At 40.7% G+C, this 16,631-nt stretch overlaps 1 protein-coding gene across 2 annotated transcripts in view; it reads left to right on the forward strand.

Moving 5' to 3' along the window:
* TTC7A (tetratricopeptide repeat domain 7A) overlaps positions 1-16,631 on the forward strand; it is a 172,215-nt gene that overhangs the window by 69,243 nt on the left and 86,341 nt on the right. For both annotated transcript variants that reach the window (XM_041413546.1, XM_041413547.1), the window contains 3 exons: positions 577-634; positions 3,973-4,045; positions 10,431-10,591. In XM_041413546.1, coding sequence (XP_041269480.1) covers positions 577-634; positions 3,973-4,045; positions 10,431-10,591 — 292 coding nt within the window. The remainder of the gene's footprint in view (positions 1-576; positions 635-3,972; positions 4,046-10,430; positions 10,592-16,631) is intronic.

Here is a 16,631-nt window from a genome sequence, read left to right on the forward strand (position 1 = left end):
ATTTATACATTGACACACGTTTGTACTGAGCAGGATCCACTAGTCAAGCAATCAGAGGCATGGAAGAAGGGCATTAGTGGCTAATGCCACATCTGAAGTAATCTAAAAGTCTGTTGTGCTCTCAAAGATGGTGGTGTTTAGTCACTGAGCTGTAAGTTTGGCTGCTGGTGCTCCCTCTTCAACCTGCAGCACGCTGCTACATGAAGATGGTGGTGGGGGCAGTCTGTACCCGAGTCAGAATGTGATGCAGGTTACTGCTTGTAGCATTTGCAGCAGTCTGGCTGAGGGCCTTCTCTAACTAGATGTCTTCTTGCTATCTAGTTAGTGTTTAACCCCTTCTTCCAGCCCCCTTCAGTAGCTTATGTAAATAAAAAATGCTTCAGTATTTCAAACAAAGGACTTAAAATAATCTTTAATAAGAAGGAATTTGAGAATTCATGTCAGAATGAGCACATGCACAAATACCCAGAGATTTCCTTAGTGTTTATGCTCACAGTTTGAAATACTATATACATTTATTTATTTGATCTGAAACATTGAATTAGCGCTTAAATGGCATTGTGTCTTGTCCTACAGCTACTCTAAAGAGCACTCAGGATGAATTAAACAAGAAAGCACTTCAGACTTTGGAGAGGTGAGTAGGAATTTTGCAGATACTTGCTTTGTGTATTTTTTTCATTAATTCAGAAAAAATTTTCTTTTTGTGTTTCTTTTTCCTCTGCGTAAGGCTTCCTTGCTGGAAAGTTTGAAAACAGTTCATTAGGTTTCAGCAGTAGTCTGTCAAAACCATTTCTGTGATGGCTAAATGCAGTGATTATTTGATTGAATATCCAAGGTAAGAGTGCTGTTCTGCCACCTTACATAAAAAAACCTTAGCCCCAAATTAGCTGCAGTGAGATCTACAGTGCTGGGACATGCAGCTTTCTCACATGATGCCAGCTGGCAGATGTGGAAAGCTAATTTTGTCTCAATTCCTGTGTGAAGCAGGCTTGAAATCCTATTTCTGTTATGGTGGGAAAGTACCTCCACCATCAGGGTGTAGGCAGCTATGGGACCTGGCACCAGTGCACCTAGGGGAGAGAATGACTGCTCTCCTAATGAGTGTTTACGTGAGCTGTTGTTGGAAGAGGAGGCACCAGAGCACCTCTCCTTCATCCCTATATTTCTGGGGAAAATTGACACAGTGGCTCCACCCTGGAAGCAACTGCAAATTACACTCTTGTGCAACTACACTTGAGACCTCAAGTACAACAGTTTGATTTAAAACCCGTTTTTGTCCATTCTGTGGAGTAGAGAGGTAAGGTGTGAGCTTCCTCACTCTGTTATGATTAAATTACACCACCCAAAATACACTGGGTGGTGTTCAGGCAGTTATTTACATTTGTACAATTACATTCACAATTTACAACCCACTGTAAATGTAGATGCCTACAGACTATAGATAGCAATTAAATGGAAGCTTATGTGGTCTAAGTCTTGGGCTGAAGTATGTAATTCTAAATTTATTGTGGTCATAATTACATCAGTGAAGAAAACTTGAGATCTCTGGTATCTCAAAGTACAGGTTTAACAGTTTGAACAATGTTAAAGGATCTTAGCTGTTTTGCTGATGCTGACCAAGAAGGAGGCCAGCATGTTTGTCTTACACTGGTTTTGTAGTGTGTGCAAGAACTGAAACCACAGATACAGTTCTGGGTATTTACCTTATGGAGGTCTGAGAGAGAACTTCTAAAAGCCATTTATTCATTCACTTTTTGGATGAGGACTGTACTTTTAAGTTACACTAGTTTGTGGACTCCAGTGTCATACATTAACTGCTGACCAATTTTAAGGAATTGTGGTGCTGCGCTGCTTTTAAACTTCCTTGTTTTTTATCCTTTGACCTTTCCCATTGGCTGAGACTTGTTGTCATGGTATCTTAACTCTGCCTAGGAGGCAGACAAGCTTCTAGCCAAACATTAGTTACTCAAACATCAGCCAACGGGAATGTGACAGTGAGCTGATTACTAGTGTTTTCCCAAATGCCTAAGTTTGGTTTTTTTCCTTTTTGTATTTTCCTTGTTTTTCACCTTTTTTTGAAGAGCATGTATGATCTCTCAGGCCATGGTTTGGCCTGTAGTCATCTCTGTAAGGGGCCTTTTCAGCTGGAAGATTGCACCAAATGTTTTTCTAATTCCTTCTGAGGAAAATGAGCAGTAAAGGAACAATCCTTTGTTTCTTTCCAAAAGCATCATTAATTTCATCTGCTATACTCTTGTGAACTTTCCCCTGTTATTTATTGCTGGAGAAGCTACTGAAGGTTTCACAAGAGACACTTTGTAAAGAGGTGGCTCACTCTGTCTAACACCTGAGGGCAAAGCTGGGTTCTACCTTGTGGAGTTTTATTGTTTGTTGCAATTTTTTGGGGGAGATTGGGGATTTTTTTTTGGGGGGGGCTATTTGGGTTTGGGAGGTTTTTTTGTGTTTTTTGAAGTGGAAGAAGAAATTACTGACTCGCCTGTACTAATTGCACGTTGATGTCTTTGGCATTGCTTCAGAACATTTGAGTGCCACCTTGGCTTACAGAGTTACGGGACATATTTAGTCCATACTAAATTAATTTGTTCTAGAGCCATTAGTTATAAAAATCAGCTTCAAAATCTTCTTGATCACAGGCCAAGATGGTATTTGAAAAGTGGCTGGCATTAAAATGGTGTGTAGTTTGTTTCCTGAAGGAATTCTTTTATTGCTACTTGTTTATTATTAGCAAATCAATAGTTTTGGCATGGATTTTAACCACCAGTGTTGTCAGCCTGTCGTTTCTCCCTCATAAGGACATTAATTGTGCTCACTTTGGGCCTGGCAGTGCAGGTGCAGGTTTCCCTGGTGTCTGGAATGCAGCCCAGAAAGAGGTCAGGAATGTTAATTGGCTATAAGGGACCTTCCTCTTCCCCATTTCTCCCATGTGAAATGACTTCCCTGTGCTGCAGAGCTGTCAGTGAGCTCTGTGAGTCACAAGGAGAGAATCCACTGGTTCCTGGAGCAGGCTGCCAGGTGGCATGAGCTGCTGCCCCACCTTTCCTCCTAGGTTGGGTTCCTCAAGACACTAACCCATTATTGCCTTGGTTAATGGCTTCTCCACAGGCTGGCAAATTCAGACTGCAGGTTTGTGCCTAGCATAGTCTGAGAGGGGACAGTTCTGTCTAGGTTGTCCATCCCTGTTCCCTGCCTTCTACAAGACTTTGTTAAGGGCCTGCACATCTGGTTCTGGAGACACTGCAGCCTTCTCTAGCCAAGGCTTCACTTCAGTGTAGTGCCTGCTGTGGGCTGGAAGGGAATATCTCGGAATCCAAGTTTGACAAGTAAGAGCCTTGGTGTTGGTCCAGGCACAGCTCCTGTCATCAAATCGTTCCTCCCTCAGTGTCTTCCCTTTCCAAATTAGGAGTCTGCTGTCAAAAATTAAACTAGAAGCTGCAGGGTGGAGAATGCTTTGTATGTTTGAGCCTCAGCTTGTGTCAGAGGCTCCTGATATTTAGTCCTCTACATGCTCATGGTGACTGCTTTTTCAGTGCTAATCTAACCCTCTCTTAATGTTTGAAAAGTGGTGGTATAGGAACAAGTTAGACAACTATGTCTATCACCTGAATTACTTAAAATAATGCTTTGATAGGTTTGTTATGCGCTCAGTGCTACTTTTTCCTTATAGTTATCCAAGTTCCAAAATATTAAGTGGCATTTAATAAAGGAGCATGTAAGGTGTATAACATCCTGGCAGCTGTGTTTCTCATACTTTTTCCTGGGATTCTGGCTTAGCCAGGCCAGCACTGTTCTGCTTTTTGTCTAGTTTCAGTGTGCTCCCCTATTACTGGACTGGTTTTCTGTGGGGGAAGACTGGGTTTTGTTCTGTGCTTATGTGACTCATGGTGAAGGAGTTCTGCAAAGTGCAATCTTAACAGTCACTTTTCTTTTTGTCTTATGTGGTCTTCCTTAAAGAGCACATGACCTGGCCCCCGAAGATCACCAGATCATCCTCTACCTGTCACTGCAGCTGGCTCTTGTCAGACAGGTATGTGAAATATTTGGAAATCACTGAGTCATGGCAGGGTGGAACGACAGTCCAATTGAACAAGACCCAGGCTTGCTAAACAGGGTCCCTTCCTTCCTGCATTGTAACCGGTAACAAGCAGTCAGAATATGTTTATGTAAAATATTTTTTAATTCTTACTCTAAAAATAATAATTCTGTAGCACATGGAATGGCCTTCCCTAGGGAATGTGTTCAGCTCTAGCTCCTGAGCTGTCTTGGAGCAACCTTGTGTGTGTGGGATGAGCGAGGTGTGTTTATTCCTGTTCCCTGGTGTCACGCTGTGTCCCGCTGCAGGCTGCTCCAGGGGCTCTCCCGTTATGCCGGGTTCTGTATCCGTGCCAGATCATGCGCTGGGATTGCTTTATTCCAAACTTGGGCACGTTTGACGCGAGGCCTTGACGCGTGCTGGAGCTCTGCAGCGAGTGGGATTAGCTGGCATTTGAATGCTGCTGCAGGTGTTAACTCATAAAAATGAAGCCGATCAGAAAATGCTCTGCACCGCCTTTAGGAAAAAACATCCAACCACTTGGACTGTGCTTTATTTTTCTGCCCCTTTTTCTTAAAATTGGGGTGTTGTATTTCTCTGTCCTTTCTGTTTAAAAGCTAAAGTCTTCTTTTGGAGCAGCTTCTGTTTTTTAAATACCTCTCTAGCTAGATTTGAAATTTCATCATTGTAGTTTCTTTCTTTGTCAGGCCTTCTGCTTGCTGCAGTTTTCTCTCTTTAGTCTGCCCTACAGAGTTGAACAGTTGGGTATTTCTTACTTTCCTGAGCTAATTAGGGGAGCTGTGTGTTCATTAGGTTAAACTAATTGTTCCAAGAGAGCACCCTCTTGATAATGTCACTTTTGTAACCCTTTCATAATGAGAGCAGTGTGCTGTGAGCCTGCAATAAGAAAGGATAATTAAAATGGCTTATTTAACTTTCTCATCTGCCTACTGGCTGCTTTATGATGCAGTTTGGTCAGGGTCTTTCATTAAAAAACACCCAGCTACCCTTTTTTCTCACAGCTTTTGCCTCATAGAGAGATGGTCTGATTTGCTGCCCCTTCTGCTTGCCATGAGTAAACAATACAGCTTTTCAGCTGAAATATCCTGAAAAATAAAATTAAGATTTTTGTGGTCATTGGTTTTTTGTTGTTTTCACTGTTACTGGCATTTTAACTCATTACCCTTTTTTTTTCTGGTTGTAGCCTGTCTTTGCAGTGCAGTTTCATCTCTCTTGTTGCTTCATTTCCCTTTCCTCCTGTTCTTTCCATTCAGTCTCTTGTCTCCATGTTCACTTTCCTCTTTTGTCTAGTTCACCTGTGTGTTTTCATCCTTGATGTTGTGCCAGTCGCCTCTGCTCCCACAGCTGTGTGATCTCAGTGTATTATGTAGTGTCAGCCTGACCCCTGCGATGGTGCTCCTGCTCTGCTCCCATCAAGTGAGATATAAATCTTTAACGCATGCTTGGACAGAGAGGAGATACCTGAGACATCTTTATTTTTAGACTGCTGTAAAATACCCTACTCTTCTTTTGCCGGTTTACTTAATGATAAACATTTGGTAATGCATTTTTAATATCCTTAATTATTTAAAGTATCTAATATATTCTCTTTCTGATTAACTGAAAAGATAAATGATACCTTTTTTGATAGATTGCATTAACTATTGAACATCACAGTTGAGGCTTTCATCAGGCAATGCTATAATACCAATAAATCAGGCCTTTTCTACATAGTAGGTTATAATATAATACCTGAATGTTTTTCTCAACAAATAGGCCTTTTTGTTTCCATAGTCAGAGTCCATAAATGAGGTAACTGTACCCAGCATTGAAAAATGTAGGTGTCAGCTTGCATAGATAAGAGAGTGTTTTCATGGAACAAAGCAAGAGAGGCAGCTGACCAGTAGAGTGCCAAGCAAAGCTGGAGCAATTAATCTTCCTTGGGGGCTGTAAAATATTTCCAGTAGTACTTATCTCTGGCACCACTGGGCAAGGCAAAGGGGAAATGGAAAAACGTAAGCATCCCTCTGACATGAGATGAGGATGTGACAGAGGAGGAATGGTTATAAAAGGTTCATGCAGAGTTGGCATTTGAAACCACCAGCAACCAAGATAAAAAATGATGATAATGAGCTTCGTACGTGTGGAGTCACTGGGAAGACTTGGAGGGTCTACATCAGCCCCAGAGTGTTTTAGTGGATTTTTCAGCCACACAGTGTAGAATAACCTGTTCTGTGAGGAGGATCTCTCAGTCTGGTTTTCCCCCTGAGCTGAAGTGCCAGGAGGCCATGGTCTGTACCTGCTGCAGTGGATATCTCCGCCTGCAGTGCCTGGCTGGCAGCGGCAGAGCCCAGTGACAAATGAAACTTGTAGCTCCCAACTCACTGTGGCTGGTTCGGCTGCTTTTCCCTGTTTCTGTGGCAACAGCACTTGGATCAGCAAAAACAAGGTAGAATGAACATTTTAAAGCTCACTGATTCTAATGCATTGCCTTGTTTTTTAAAAAGCAGACCAGTTTCTATGGAAATGACTCTCTAGAGTCAGCAGCACTCTTGTTAATTTTGTGTTGAATCCATTTTTTTTGAGGGTGGTGGTGTTTGTGACCTTGACTGCCATGTAAATCAGTATTGAATATGTAAAAACAACATATATAGCCATCATGCCATTTTAATACTTGTTTAGATCTAACCTTTCTTTTCATGAAAATGGGAAGGGAAAGATGGCTAAGGGTCAGCAGCTGAGCACTGCAAATCTCACCAGTTTCCTGTGGACTTCCAACAGACCTCAAGTTTCAAGTGGCACTATCCAGAAAACACCTACTTCCTTCCCAAGTGTCTGGATGTACAGCTAAGATAAACATCAGTTAAGAGACTAGAGAAAATATTTCACCCGTTTTGCCCAGTTTTTGTTTGGTTTCAAGGAGGAGAGACTGCTGTCTGCCCAAAGAGAGGAGCTCTGTTTTAGGAGGTATTCAAGAGGTGTTTCTTTCAGTGACTGCTTGGGTGTAGGTAGTTCTGGTCTGTCTTTTTCCCAGACCACCAACTGCCTCCTCTGCTGAACAGCAACATGCCTACATCCCAGCCTAGATTGTTCTGGTGATCAAGAATGACTTGTAGGAAGAACTAAGTAATAACCCATAGATGTAAACCTGCTTTCCTGAGGTTCTGGTGAACTGTAGCAAGTCTGTTTTCAATGGAAGCGCTTGCCAGTCAGTAAAGCTTTCTCCCTTCCATGCTATAAAAAGAGATGGAGTGGGTAGTTGTAATGGTTAATTAAGTGTAACTGTCAACTGATGTGAAATTATAAGGCCTGAAAATTCCTCTTAAGGGTTCCTGTTTCATTTACCATTTTAAATATCCAAGTTCATTTGACTGTTAGGAATACACTCACTCTGTTTTCATTTTTATACCTATAATTGTGACGTACCAGCATTGTTTTTAAGGAGACATGTAGCATTATTGAAATAAATCCTACTATATAAGAGGCAGCCTGAACAATCCATATTGTGGCATTATTTTGGTAATGCTGCAAGATGCTATTTCTGGCCTACTGCAGCATCTTTGCTTCCTAATCAGTGTGATGTGAAGATACCTGTGTGCCATGCAAAAGATGTGGTATATTTGTTAACAGAATGATAAATCAGGGAACTGTAACTTCTTCTAACTGTAGGCCTTACTTAGACTTGCAGTCCAGCTGAAATAAGATTATTTTAAAGTGCAGTACTTGTAGGGAATTCTAAACTGGCAGCCTGCCTCTGATAAAACCCTGATGTTTCAGGGTGCCGTCAGGGGTGGCACCGCCTTCCATCTTTCTCAAATTATATAGTTACTTAAATAAAAATCTGTCTTTCAGAAGAAGTTTGTGTTGACTGCTGCCAAGTATCTTGCTTTTGTTGATCTGGAAATTTAGTTTGTATTTCATTGCATGTGGTCTGTTGCAGGTTGTTGCTTCACATAATACTTTCTGTAAAGGCATAGAGTTCATATTATTTTTGTCCACTGTTTCTAATTATGCAGCAGTACTGTGTAGACTACTAATGTTGTTACAGCACTAAGGAGTCTTTTTGGACTCAAGTTAATAAATTAGGTGCCAGGGAAGCATGATTAATTTTCAAAGCCAGCCATTGCCTGTGACTCTGATGGTACTAGAGGGAAGCGCTGAAATGAGATGTAGCCATTGCAGGTCCCATGCTGCAGAACAGAATTACTTTAGATGGAGTTTCTTTCAGCAGTATGTGGCTGCTTGTCCAGCAGACACAGGTTTGCAGGAGTGACCACAACTCACTTTTTTTCTGCTCTGTTTCATGTATGTTGCAACAGAGTCAGAGAGCTTCTGGGATGGCCAGCCTCTGATAGGGGTATGGACCTACCTGCAGTTTGATCCTAAGTGATTTTCAACACGTAAAGCGAAGTCTCAGTTTGCATATTCACACACGAGTAAGGTCTCCTACAATTTTGAAGTCCTTCAGTAAAGGCATTAGTTGCAAGTGTTATTCTTTACCTGATTCATACTAGCAAATTAGGATCCCCTTCCCAAGTCTTAATCATGGAATAATTTGAAGAGGACCTTTACAGATCACCCAGTTCAATCCCTGCTCAAAGCAGGATCATCTGGACGAGGTTGCTCCAAGTCTCCTTCAGTTGTTTGATTTGCAGGTTTTCTTCTAATGAACTTTTCCCCAAACTTGTATTTTCTTTATGAGTACTTGTGCAGCTCTGGGACAGAGAAATAGAAGGAAGTAGAAGGGGTTTTTAGTCCTGAGTGCAAGAAGTCTTGACAGCAGCTTTGTTTTAGCAAGTCAAATTTATATACTTGTGATATATCTACTGAAGAACTTTGTGGACAAGCAGATCTGGGCCCACCACTGTCTGGTCCTGGCTCCAAGTTGTCTTGTCATTGCTAGAATTTTTATATTGTTTGAAAATGTGTTCTAGTAAACTGCTGAGGGAACATAGGTGATTAAGCCAACATGTTTACCTTTGCAGTAGGCTTTAATAACACATGTAGTTAAAGTAGCTCCCCTGACAAGCAGTAATTCATTAAAGCTGAGCAATCAGTCATGTGTCCCAGTCTGAATCCAAGCCAGGACATTCAGCAGTTTTGATGCTGTGGGCCAGATGCCAGTTTGGGGTTATGTCTGGAGCAGTCACCCTGATCTCCAGGCGTGCATGGAGTCACCAGTAATACTGTAGTTAAGTACCATGGCTCATGTGTGCACAGCAAGAGAGAAATGTCACTTGGACATTAGGATGAAGCTGTCCTATGAACAGAATTTACACTGCTCTCAGAAGGATACCTGGGCTTTAGATAATCAGCCACCTCTGTTGTAGCTGCAGGCAGTGTCATTGTTGCTTTCCTTAGTTATGTGCTACTTGGTTTTGTGAGAGGTCTGTGGAGGCAGTGGGAATTTGACAGTGCTGTTATGCCAGGGTAGAAGAATGTCTGTAAAGCTTTGCTAGGTGGGAAGTTCTCATAGTAGAAAAGAAGGAACTACATTCTCCATCCACTAAGAGAAGGAGCAGGAAAGCATACATGAGGAAAGGAAATTTATACACTTTTATGCTTTGTTTTCTGCAGATTTCCAGAGCCACAGAAATGAAATAATTTATGTAATTTCATAAATTCAGTAATTTCAGACACTAGAGAATCTTAAAGAAAATCCTCTACATGAAACTTACCAGCAAACAAACAAAAGAAAATCTGCTCAGTTCCCATTTTGAACAGATAGCCTAAAATAGTGTACTGGATCACAAAGAGTGTGTGATAGACTTGAATTCATTATAGATGTTAAGTTTTCTGCCAAGTGAGACTTGGTTCTAATAACACGATGCTGCTGTGACTGTCAGGGACTGCTCTTTACATCACTGCTTGCAAATATATTTCTTTTTCTGACAGCATTTTAGATTTTGACTCTTTTACCCTTGAATGTTCAAACTTGATTTTTATTTCCATGATCCAAATAATGAAAGGCTTTGTACAGCCATTATGAGAGACAAAATGCTGCAGACATGTGCAATGCTCACCCCCAGGTGAAGAGCCAGCCACTCATCCTAGAAAATGGAGCTGAGAGTTGGGCATCTGTGGTGGGTATGTTTACATCATACAATCACCATGCCAAAGGATGAGGGGGTTGATGGGATCAGGTCTGCTGCTCTTGTTTATAAGCAGTGATTTAGTAATGCTGCAGACTTCTTTAGAATGTGTGGGTTTTTTTCAAGCACTGCAGTCTGTTAATTTTGGCAGCCTGTTTTGATAGTAGAAGGTGTCTAAGCAGAATTTCTTCAGAATTTCTGTTTACTCTATTTGTTCTTATTTTTGAGTTATAATGTAGGACTGAAAGAGTGATATGTTCTCTTGCTATTTCTACCCCATCTCCTAGATTTCAGATGCTATAGACCATCTTCAAGAAGCCCTGCAACTGTGCAAAGATGACATGAATTCACTTCATCTACTGGCCCTCCTCTTTTCAGCGCAGAAGCACTATCAGCATGCACTGGATGTTATCAACATGGCTGTTGTTGAATACCCAGAAAGCTTTAGGTAAGAGTTGTTGCCTGGTGCCAAGCATCCAGTCAGGAATGAACTGCTCACTAGCTGTTGTTCTCAGTTATACACAAGGAGCCTGTTACAGGTGTGTCACTCTCCTCCTGGGGAAGGTATTCTTTTACTTGCTGTCTTCATGGTCTTTCTGTAATCCTTACACTTGCTTTCTATTCCGTATTTGTCTTTCTGTATTGTCCTGATGGTGTTGTTTCCTGTAGTTTTTTGTATTTCACTTTAGATGTGGGGAAATGAGCGTGAGACAACTATGACAGTGTCTGTATCACAAGTAATTTTATATTTGGTAACTCCCTGGCTAAAACCAAATTTTTCTTGCAATGACCATTGTTTTGATGCACATCTGTGACACAATTTACTGCAATATGACAGCTGGGGAAAAAGATCAGTTGAAAATCACAAGCTGTGATAATGTATAGCTGAGAGGAAGGACGATTTGCCTGCCTGGGAGTAGGTTTGAATCAGCACAGACTTCTTGGAGCCAAAGGCTTCCACTGTTCTATGTTTGACTCAGACCCTCATCCATCTGAGGGTGGTAAATTGAATTCCATGCAATTTACTGTCATGACCTTTCAAAACAATGAATTTGTCTGTTCTGTGCAAAAATTAAAGCTACTGTAGCATTCTCTGGTGATTTCATACTAGCTGAGTTTCTCAGCCAAACTGCAGAAAATCCTATTGCTGTGCTCAAATAGTGTTCTAAACCTGTGCATCATTGTCTTTAGATAGCCTGCATTCTCAGTAGCAAGAGGGAGCAGCCTCCATAGGTTTAGTCCAGAAGCTGAATGGAATTTGTCGAAACAGAGCAAAGGCAGGTCAGAGGAAGATTGAGGCTGTGTAAATGTGAGCTTGAATGCTTTAGGATCTTTCAGCACTGTATCAGCATATCATGTTTTTATTTTTATTGTACGTGTTGCCATTTAAAATAGCTTTTCTGCCTGTGTTTTTGAGGTTAGTTACTTTGTGTGTATGAGGAGCTAAGACTGTGTTTCTTTGAGAATGAAGTGGAAATTAGTAATGAAAATGCTTTTAAAAATGAAGCCAGCGCTACTCTTTAGATTGTGAACATGGGTATGACTGAAGCAGGAAATAGCCCAGTGGCTGCTGAATTGTATTTTAGGGTTTTAAAGTAACAAACAAAGTAAAAACGCCTCATACAGCCAAAGGTCGCATTGTACAGTCAGAGATCAGATGTTTGTTGAAGACTACAAAAACACCTAGTGATACACAAGACAGAGGAAGAGGTTGTTTATTTCAGGAGAAGAGTGTTTGCCTTGTCTGATTGACCAACTGGTCCATCATGTCCTGGATCTTTTCCCCCAGCAGTGACTGATTATTTATATTTCAAGGGAGTACAAAACATAGCAAGCATTGTATGCAGAGTAGCTTGGAGGGCTGCTGGGTGGTTTCCTTTGTGCTGTCTGATAATCTGATTTCCTGAAAAGACTATTATCTCTTATGTTTCTGTGAGTGCAAATTTTGATGTGCACAAAGACCTTTGCCAAGGAGTAGCAGATTAGGTTGTTTTTGATAGAAACAATTAGTATTGGTAGTGAAGGCCCAGGTTCATGCTTGCTCCTAGACACAACCTTGCTAAAGTGTGTGCCCTTGGAAGGGCCCCTCTTTGCTCCTTGCACGCACAGGATTGTGTAACAAGGCTGACAGTGAGATTCATTCTCAGGTACGCATGGATGGAGGAGTAGGGGCTGGCTTCTTGCCTCTGCTGTGTCACTGCCCTGTCTCCATGTGGGTCTTTCTCTTAACCAGCCAGCAAATAACTCATGAGTGAGGGAATGGAGAAAGAAAGTCAGAGTTGCAAGGCAAGAAAAAAAATAAAAGCTTAAAAAAATAGATTTAAACAAGTGTTTCTGAAAAAAGGAATGGGAATCCAGTAAGGAGGGGAAAAGCAAGAATAACAGAGTACATTTATAATTTGTACCAAATTTGAAACCATTTCAGGCTTTCTAGTGCAGTGTATGCTAGAAGGGTTTTACTGCTTTGTAAAACCTCTTTGAAGGGACAAAAACCTGATGCTATTGTGTATCTCCAATTGCTACTGCCTTATAGAAAAATGCTAATTTTACTACTGTATGGAATGACTACAAGATGTTTCATGTAAATAGTGTAGGCAAGTTCAACTGCGTGGTTTTAAAGCTGTATTTTAAAATGGTTGATTATTTTTCCCAGTTCACATTTATATGAACCAGGCAGCTGTGTAATGTGGTGCCTGGGGGCTCCCTTCCTAATGACATCTCTTTTTGGAAGCACAGTTTGATGGCATGTATCACGAAAAGATGATGAAAGCTGCATTAAAGGACCTTAGGACTCTGTAGATGGCAGGAAAAAAAGAAGCATTACCTAGATGTATATCCTAAATAAAAGAAAGTGTAAGATGGAAAAATTAAGGATTTAGCTGACCCAAACTACAGCTATCTCATACTGTTTCCCTTGTTTCTGTATGTAATTAAAATTAGTTAGTTGCTGCTTTTTTTGTTTTATATTGAATCCTTTCATTGCAAATTTTAAAGAACAATTTTTTTTTAGGATAGTTCATGTAGTTGGCTGTTGGCTGAAGCAATTGGAAAAAATATACTGCATTGCTCAGCTAACACATAGCATCCTTTGGCATGAACTTCATGATACTGACCCAAATAGGTCGGCAAGTGCCCCTTGTTCATGTGTTTAAACATTTACTGCACATTTCAGAGGTTGGTGTGGTGCTCAGGGAGGAGGGATGTGAAATGTAGGCACTGAATACAGTGAAAGATGCAGTGGTTTGGACTGAGCTATTGAAGAGCTGGATATCCAAAAGGCACAAAATGAACCTAGGAAGATGACTTCTTGAAAGGTGGCATGTAGTAACAAATCCACTACATTCCAGTCAGTGAATGACTGGCTGAATTTGAACACTAGAATGTACTGTCAAGCAATGACAGAGGAAGACTTCATAAAAGAAGAATGAGAGCCAGCTATGCAGAACGTATTGCAAGCTGGGCTGAGCCAGAAGAAATACACTGTCTTGCCATGACCATAAAAGATAGAAATAGCAACCTTTACAAGGAAGGTATCATCTGAAAAGCTGCTGACACCTCTCTATGGGTGAGACTGCCCAGGATAAAATTTAGGGATTTTACATCCTGTCAATGATGGTATGCTTTTAAAAGAAGGAAATGAATGTAGTACCAACAGTTGGCTTTGGTATATATTTTTGAAGGGACTGTCTTCAGCACATTTGAGTAAGAAGACTCCTGTTAGTATTAGGTGCCTCTCCTCCAGGTCAGTAATGCTAATCATAAACCTTTCTGATGATGGGTTCCTGTAATTTTTTTCCAACTCAAAGGCCAGCCTTTGGGTAGTGTTCTACCTGAGTCTGGCAGTGATTACCTTCACAGGCTTGTCTCAGGGGAGAAGTTGTGTTAGTGAGCACTCCTTTGCCCTCCAGATGATCTTCTTAAAGTAATTCATTGTTTATTTTGAAAGAAATTTTGCTTTTTAAAGTTTGTATCCACCTCACAGTGTTCCATGCAGAAGTCCCATGGGTCTAGCAGCCTGCAGAATCCACCACAGAGCTTAACATGTCCTTTATTTTCAGCTAGTAATATTTCCTCCTTCCAGTTTTGCTTGTATAAAAGTGTTTTTGTCTTCCTAATTCAGCCCCTCTTCCGGATTACTGTTTTGCTCTCTGGTCATCTTTTAGCTTTAATTGGTTAGTTTCCAGCAGTGCAAAAAAATTAATGTCTACACCAAGCATAAAGTTGGAAATAGCATACCAATTTTATGGATACTCTATTGCTCCCAGACTGCTTATCCAAACCTATTCTGTTGTTCACTGGGTAGTTGCATGTCTCCTGGATGGCTCCCTGTTATGTTAGAACAATACAGTCCTCTAGCATAGCATGTCACATCATCTAATTGCTGCCCAATGTGATGGTGAATATTTTGTTAAATGGTCGTGTCTCTGTGGTGGTTCTGCATGTTGCACAGGGGTTGTAACTCTCTTAAATGAACAGATGTTAATATTCCTTCTCTTTCTAGTCTGTAAGTCACTATTCTGTTGCTCTCAGAGTCTGTAAACTAGTTACAAAGAAACAACAAAACTTCTGGGAAGCACTGCTGTTCTTCACATAAAGACTCAAAAAGAAACAAGTGGGTTGGTATTCTGGAGCAATGTAGGTGTCAAATGCAGGTGCTTTTGTTCTGCAGAAAGCTAGCACGAGAGTAATTACTGTAAATGGAGTGAAAAAAAGGATCAGAAGACCAATAAATATTAAATGTGTATCTTGGAAAATGTTTAAAAAAAGGAAGTAAATTCTGCTTGGGGATTTGTGTGTGTTGTCTTGGTGTCAGTGTTGTTTTAGCAGAAATGGTTTGTTTGTTACAGCCAGCCCTCAAAATATAAAGTTCTCTTCTAGATTAGGAGTGGTTTGCTGACAGAAAATGTCCTTGATTTCATCACTGCTACATTAATTTCATTAAGGCCATGTGAAGTAATTGTGTGGCAAGATTTATTTGTCGTAGTCTGGTGCACACTTACTGTGGGGAGAGCTATTCTGTGGAATATAAGCAATGTCATTTACCAGGTGCTTCCATTTGCCTCAAAAAAACCCCCTCCAACCCTGATGTAAAATCAGGATCTCAAAATGCAGGATTAAACTGTCATTTCCAGTTTGAATTCTCTTTCCATTGCTTGTCAAGCTCTTTCTTTTGTGTTGAAAATAAACAACTCATGCCTTCTTTGAGCCATATCTTCTTGGGCACTGGTAGAGGCCAGCAGTACTGTTGATAGCAGTAAAGTAGATCTGTGTTCTTGCCTATAATCTCCATGGAGAACACAGTGTCAGTTGTCCCTCAGTCAATGGTTTTGTGTTGTGGCTGATGTACACTGCCACTGTTAAGTGAAGATAGTTGTGTCCCCTACCCTTGCCACCTCACCCCCAGGTATTACAGCTTTCCATGCCCTGGAAGGGTTTTACCACTTTTCTCAAGGAAATGGTGGTGGCCTCTTAGCCTTAGAGAATCAGGTCAGCCCATTTATATGATTCCAGTTCATCAGCAGGCAGGAGGCAAGGAAGTCAGTACATCTTGGTGAGAGAACAGCTTGTTAAAATTCTCAGAATACTGTTTTGTTTGAATTCCTCAAGGGTGTAAGATCTAAAGCAAGGACAGATTAATATTTTGGCTGTAGCATTTGATCATGCTAGACAACTTTTATAAATAGGATATTCAAAACTCTTAAGGGTGGAGCTTTTGTAAGCTGACTTCTTGTAGTGGTGTGTTCACACCATGGCTGGCGAGAGTGACCCAAAAGTGTTTATATTTCTTTATTGACGCCCCAGCCAATAATACAAAGTAATAAAAAATGGAAGAATGTACTTGATGTAACAGTACTGTGCTACAAGTATACAAAATGTGTTAGACTTCAGTGATTCACTAAAGCAAGGGAGATGTGGAGATGGTAGGGTTGAGCTGGGGTTTTTGCTGTAGTAACCAAGAATGTTTGTTTCTGTTGGCATGTTACAATTCTGTTTTTTATAGAATTAACCTTAAAAAACCTTGGTGATGTATTGCAATAATTTGGATTATACTCTGTAGAACTAGTAATGATAGTATTTGTATGGCACATATATGAAGGAAGAGCTTTAAGGTTGTCTCCTGACTTCTGTTAAAGATAACACAGATACCTAGAGCTAAAAAAAAATTAAGACATTTTAGAGTGCTTTTTTCTTGTTTGGATTTATTTTCACACTTCTAGCACTGCCCCCCTCACCCCCATGATGAAGAAACAATGAGAAAGAAGATGAGTTTTTGAGTTACAGTACCCAAGATTGGATTCCTCTTTTGGCAGATTCAAATTGACATATGCATGCCTCTCTAAGTGTTGTAGTCTGATCTAAGCCAAAAATTCAGCAGGTGAGCATGATAGCTTTTATTCACCAACTTGATGTGGTGGAAAGAAATATCCCCCTAGATAATGTCTGTTTGTGCCAGGAATGGATTTGTGTACATATCAATCCATCTTAAA

Source organism: Onychostruthus taczanowskii, unplaced genomic scaffold (genome assembly GCF_017590055.1).
Source record: "Onychostruthus taczanowskii isolate IOZ18803 unplaced genomic scaffold, ASM1759005v1 scaffold42, whole genome shotgun sequence".
In the NCBI taxonomy this organism is placed as follows: Eukaryota; Metazoa; Chordata; class Aves; order Passeriformes; family Passeridae; genus Onychostruthus; species Onychostruthus taczanowskii.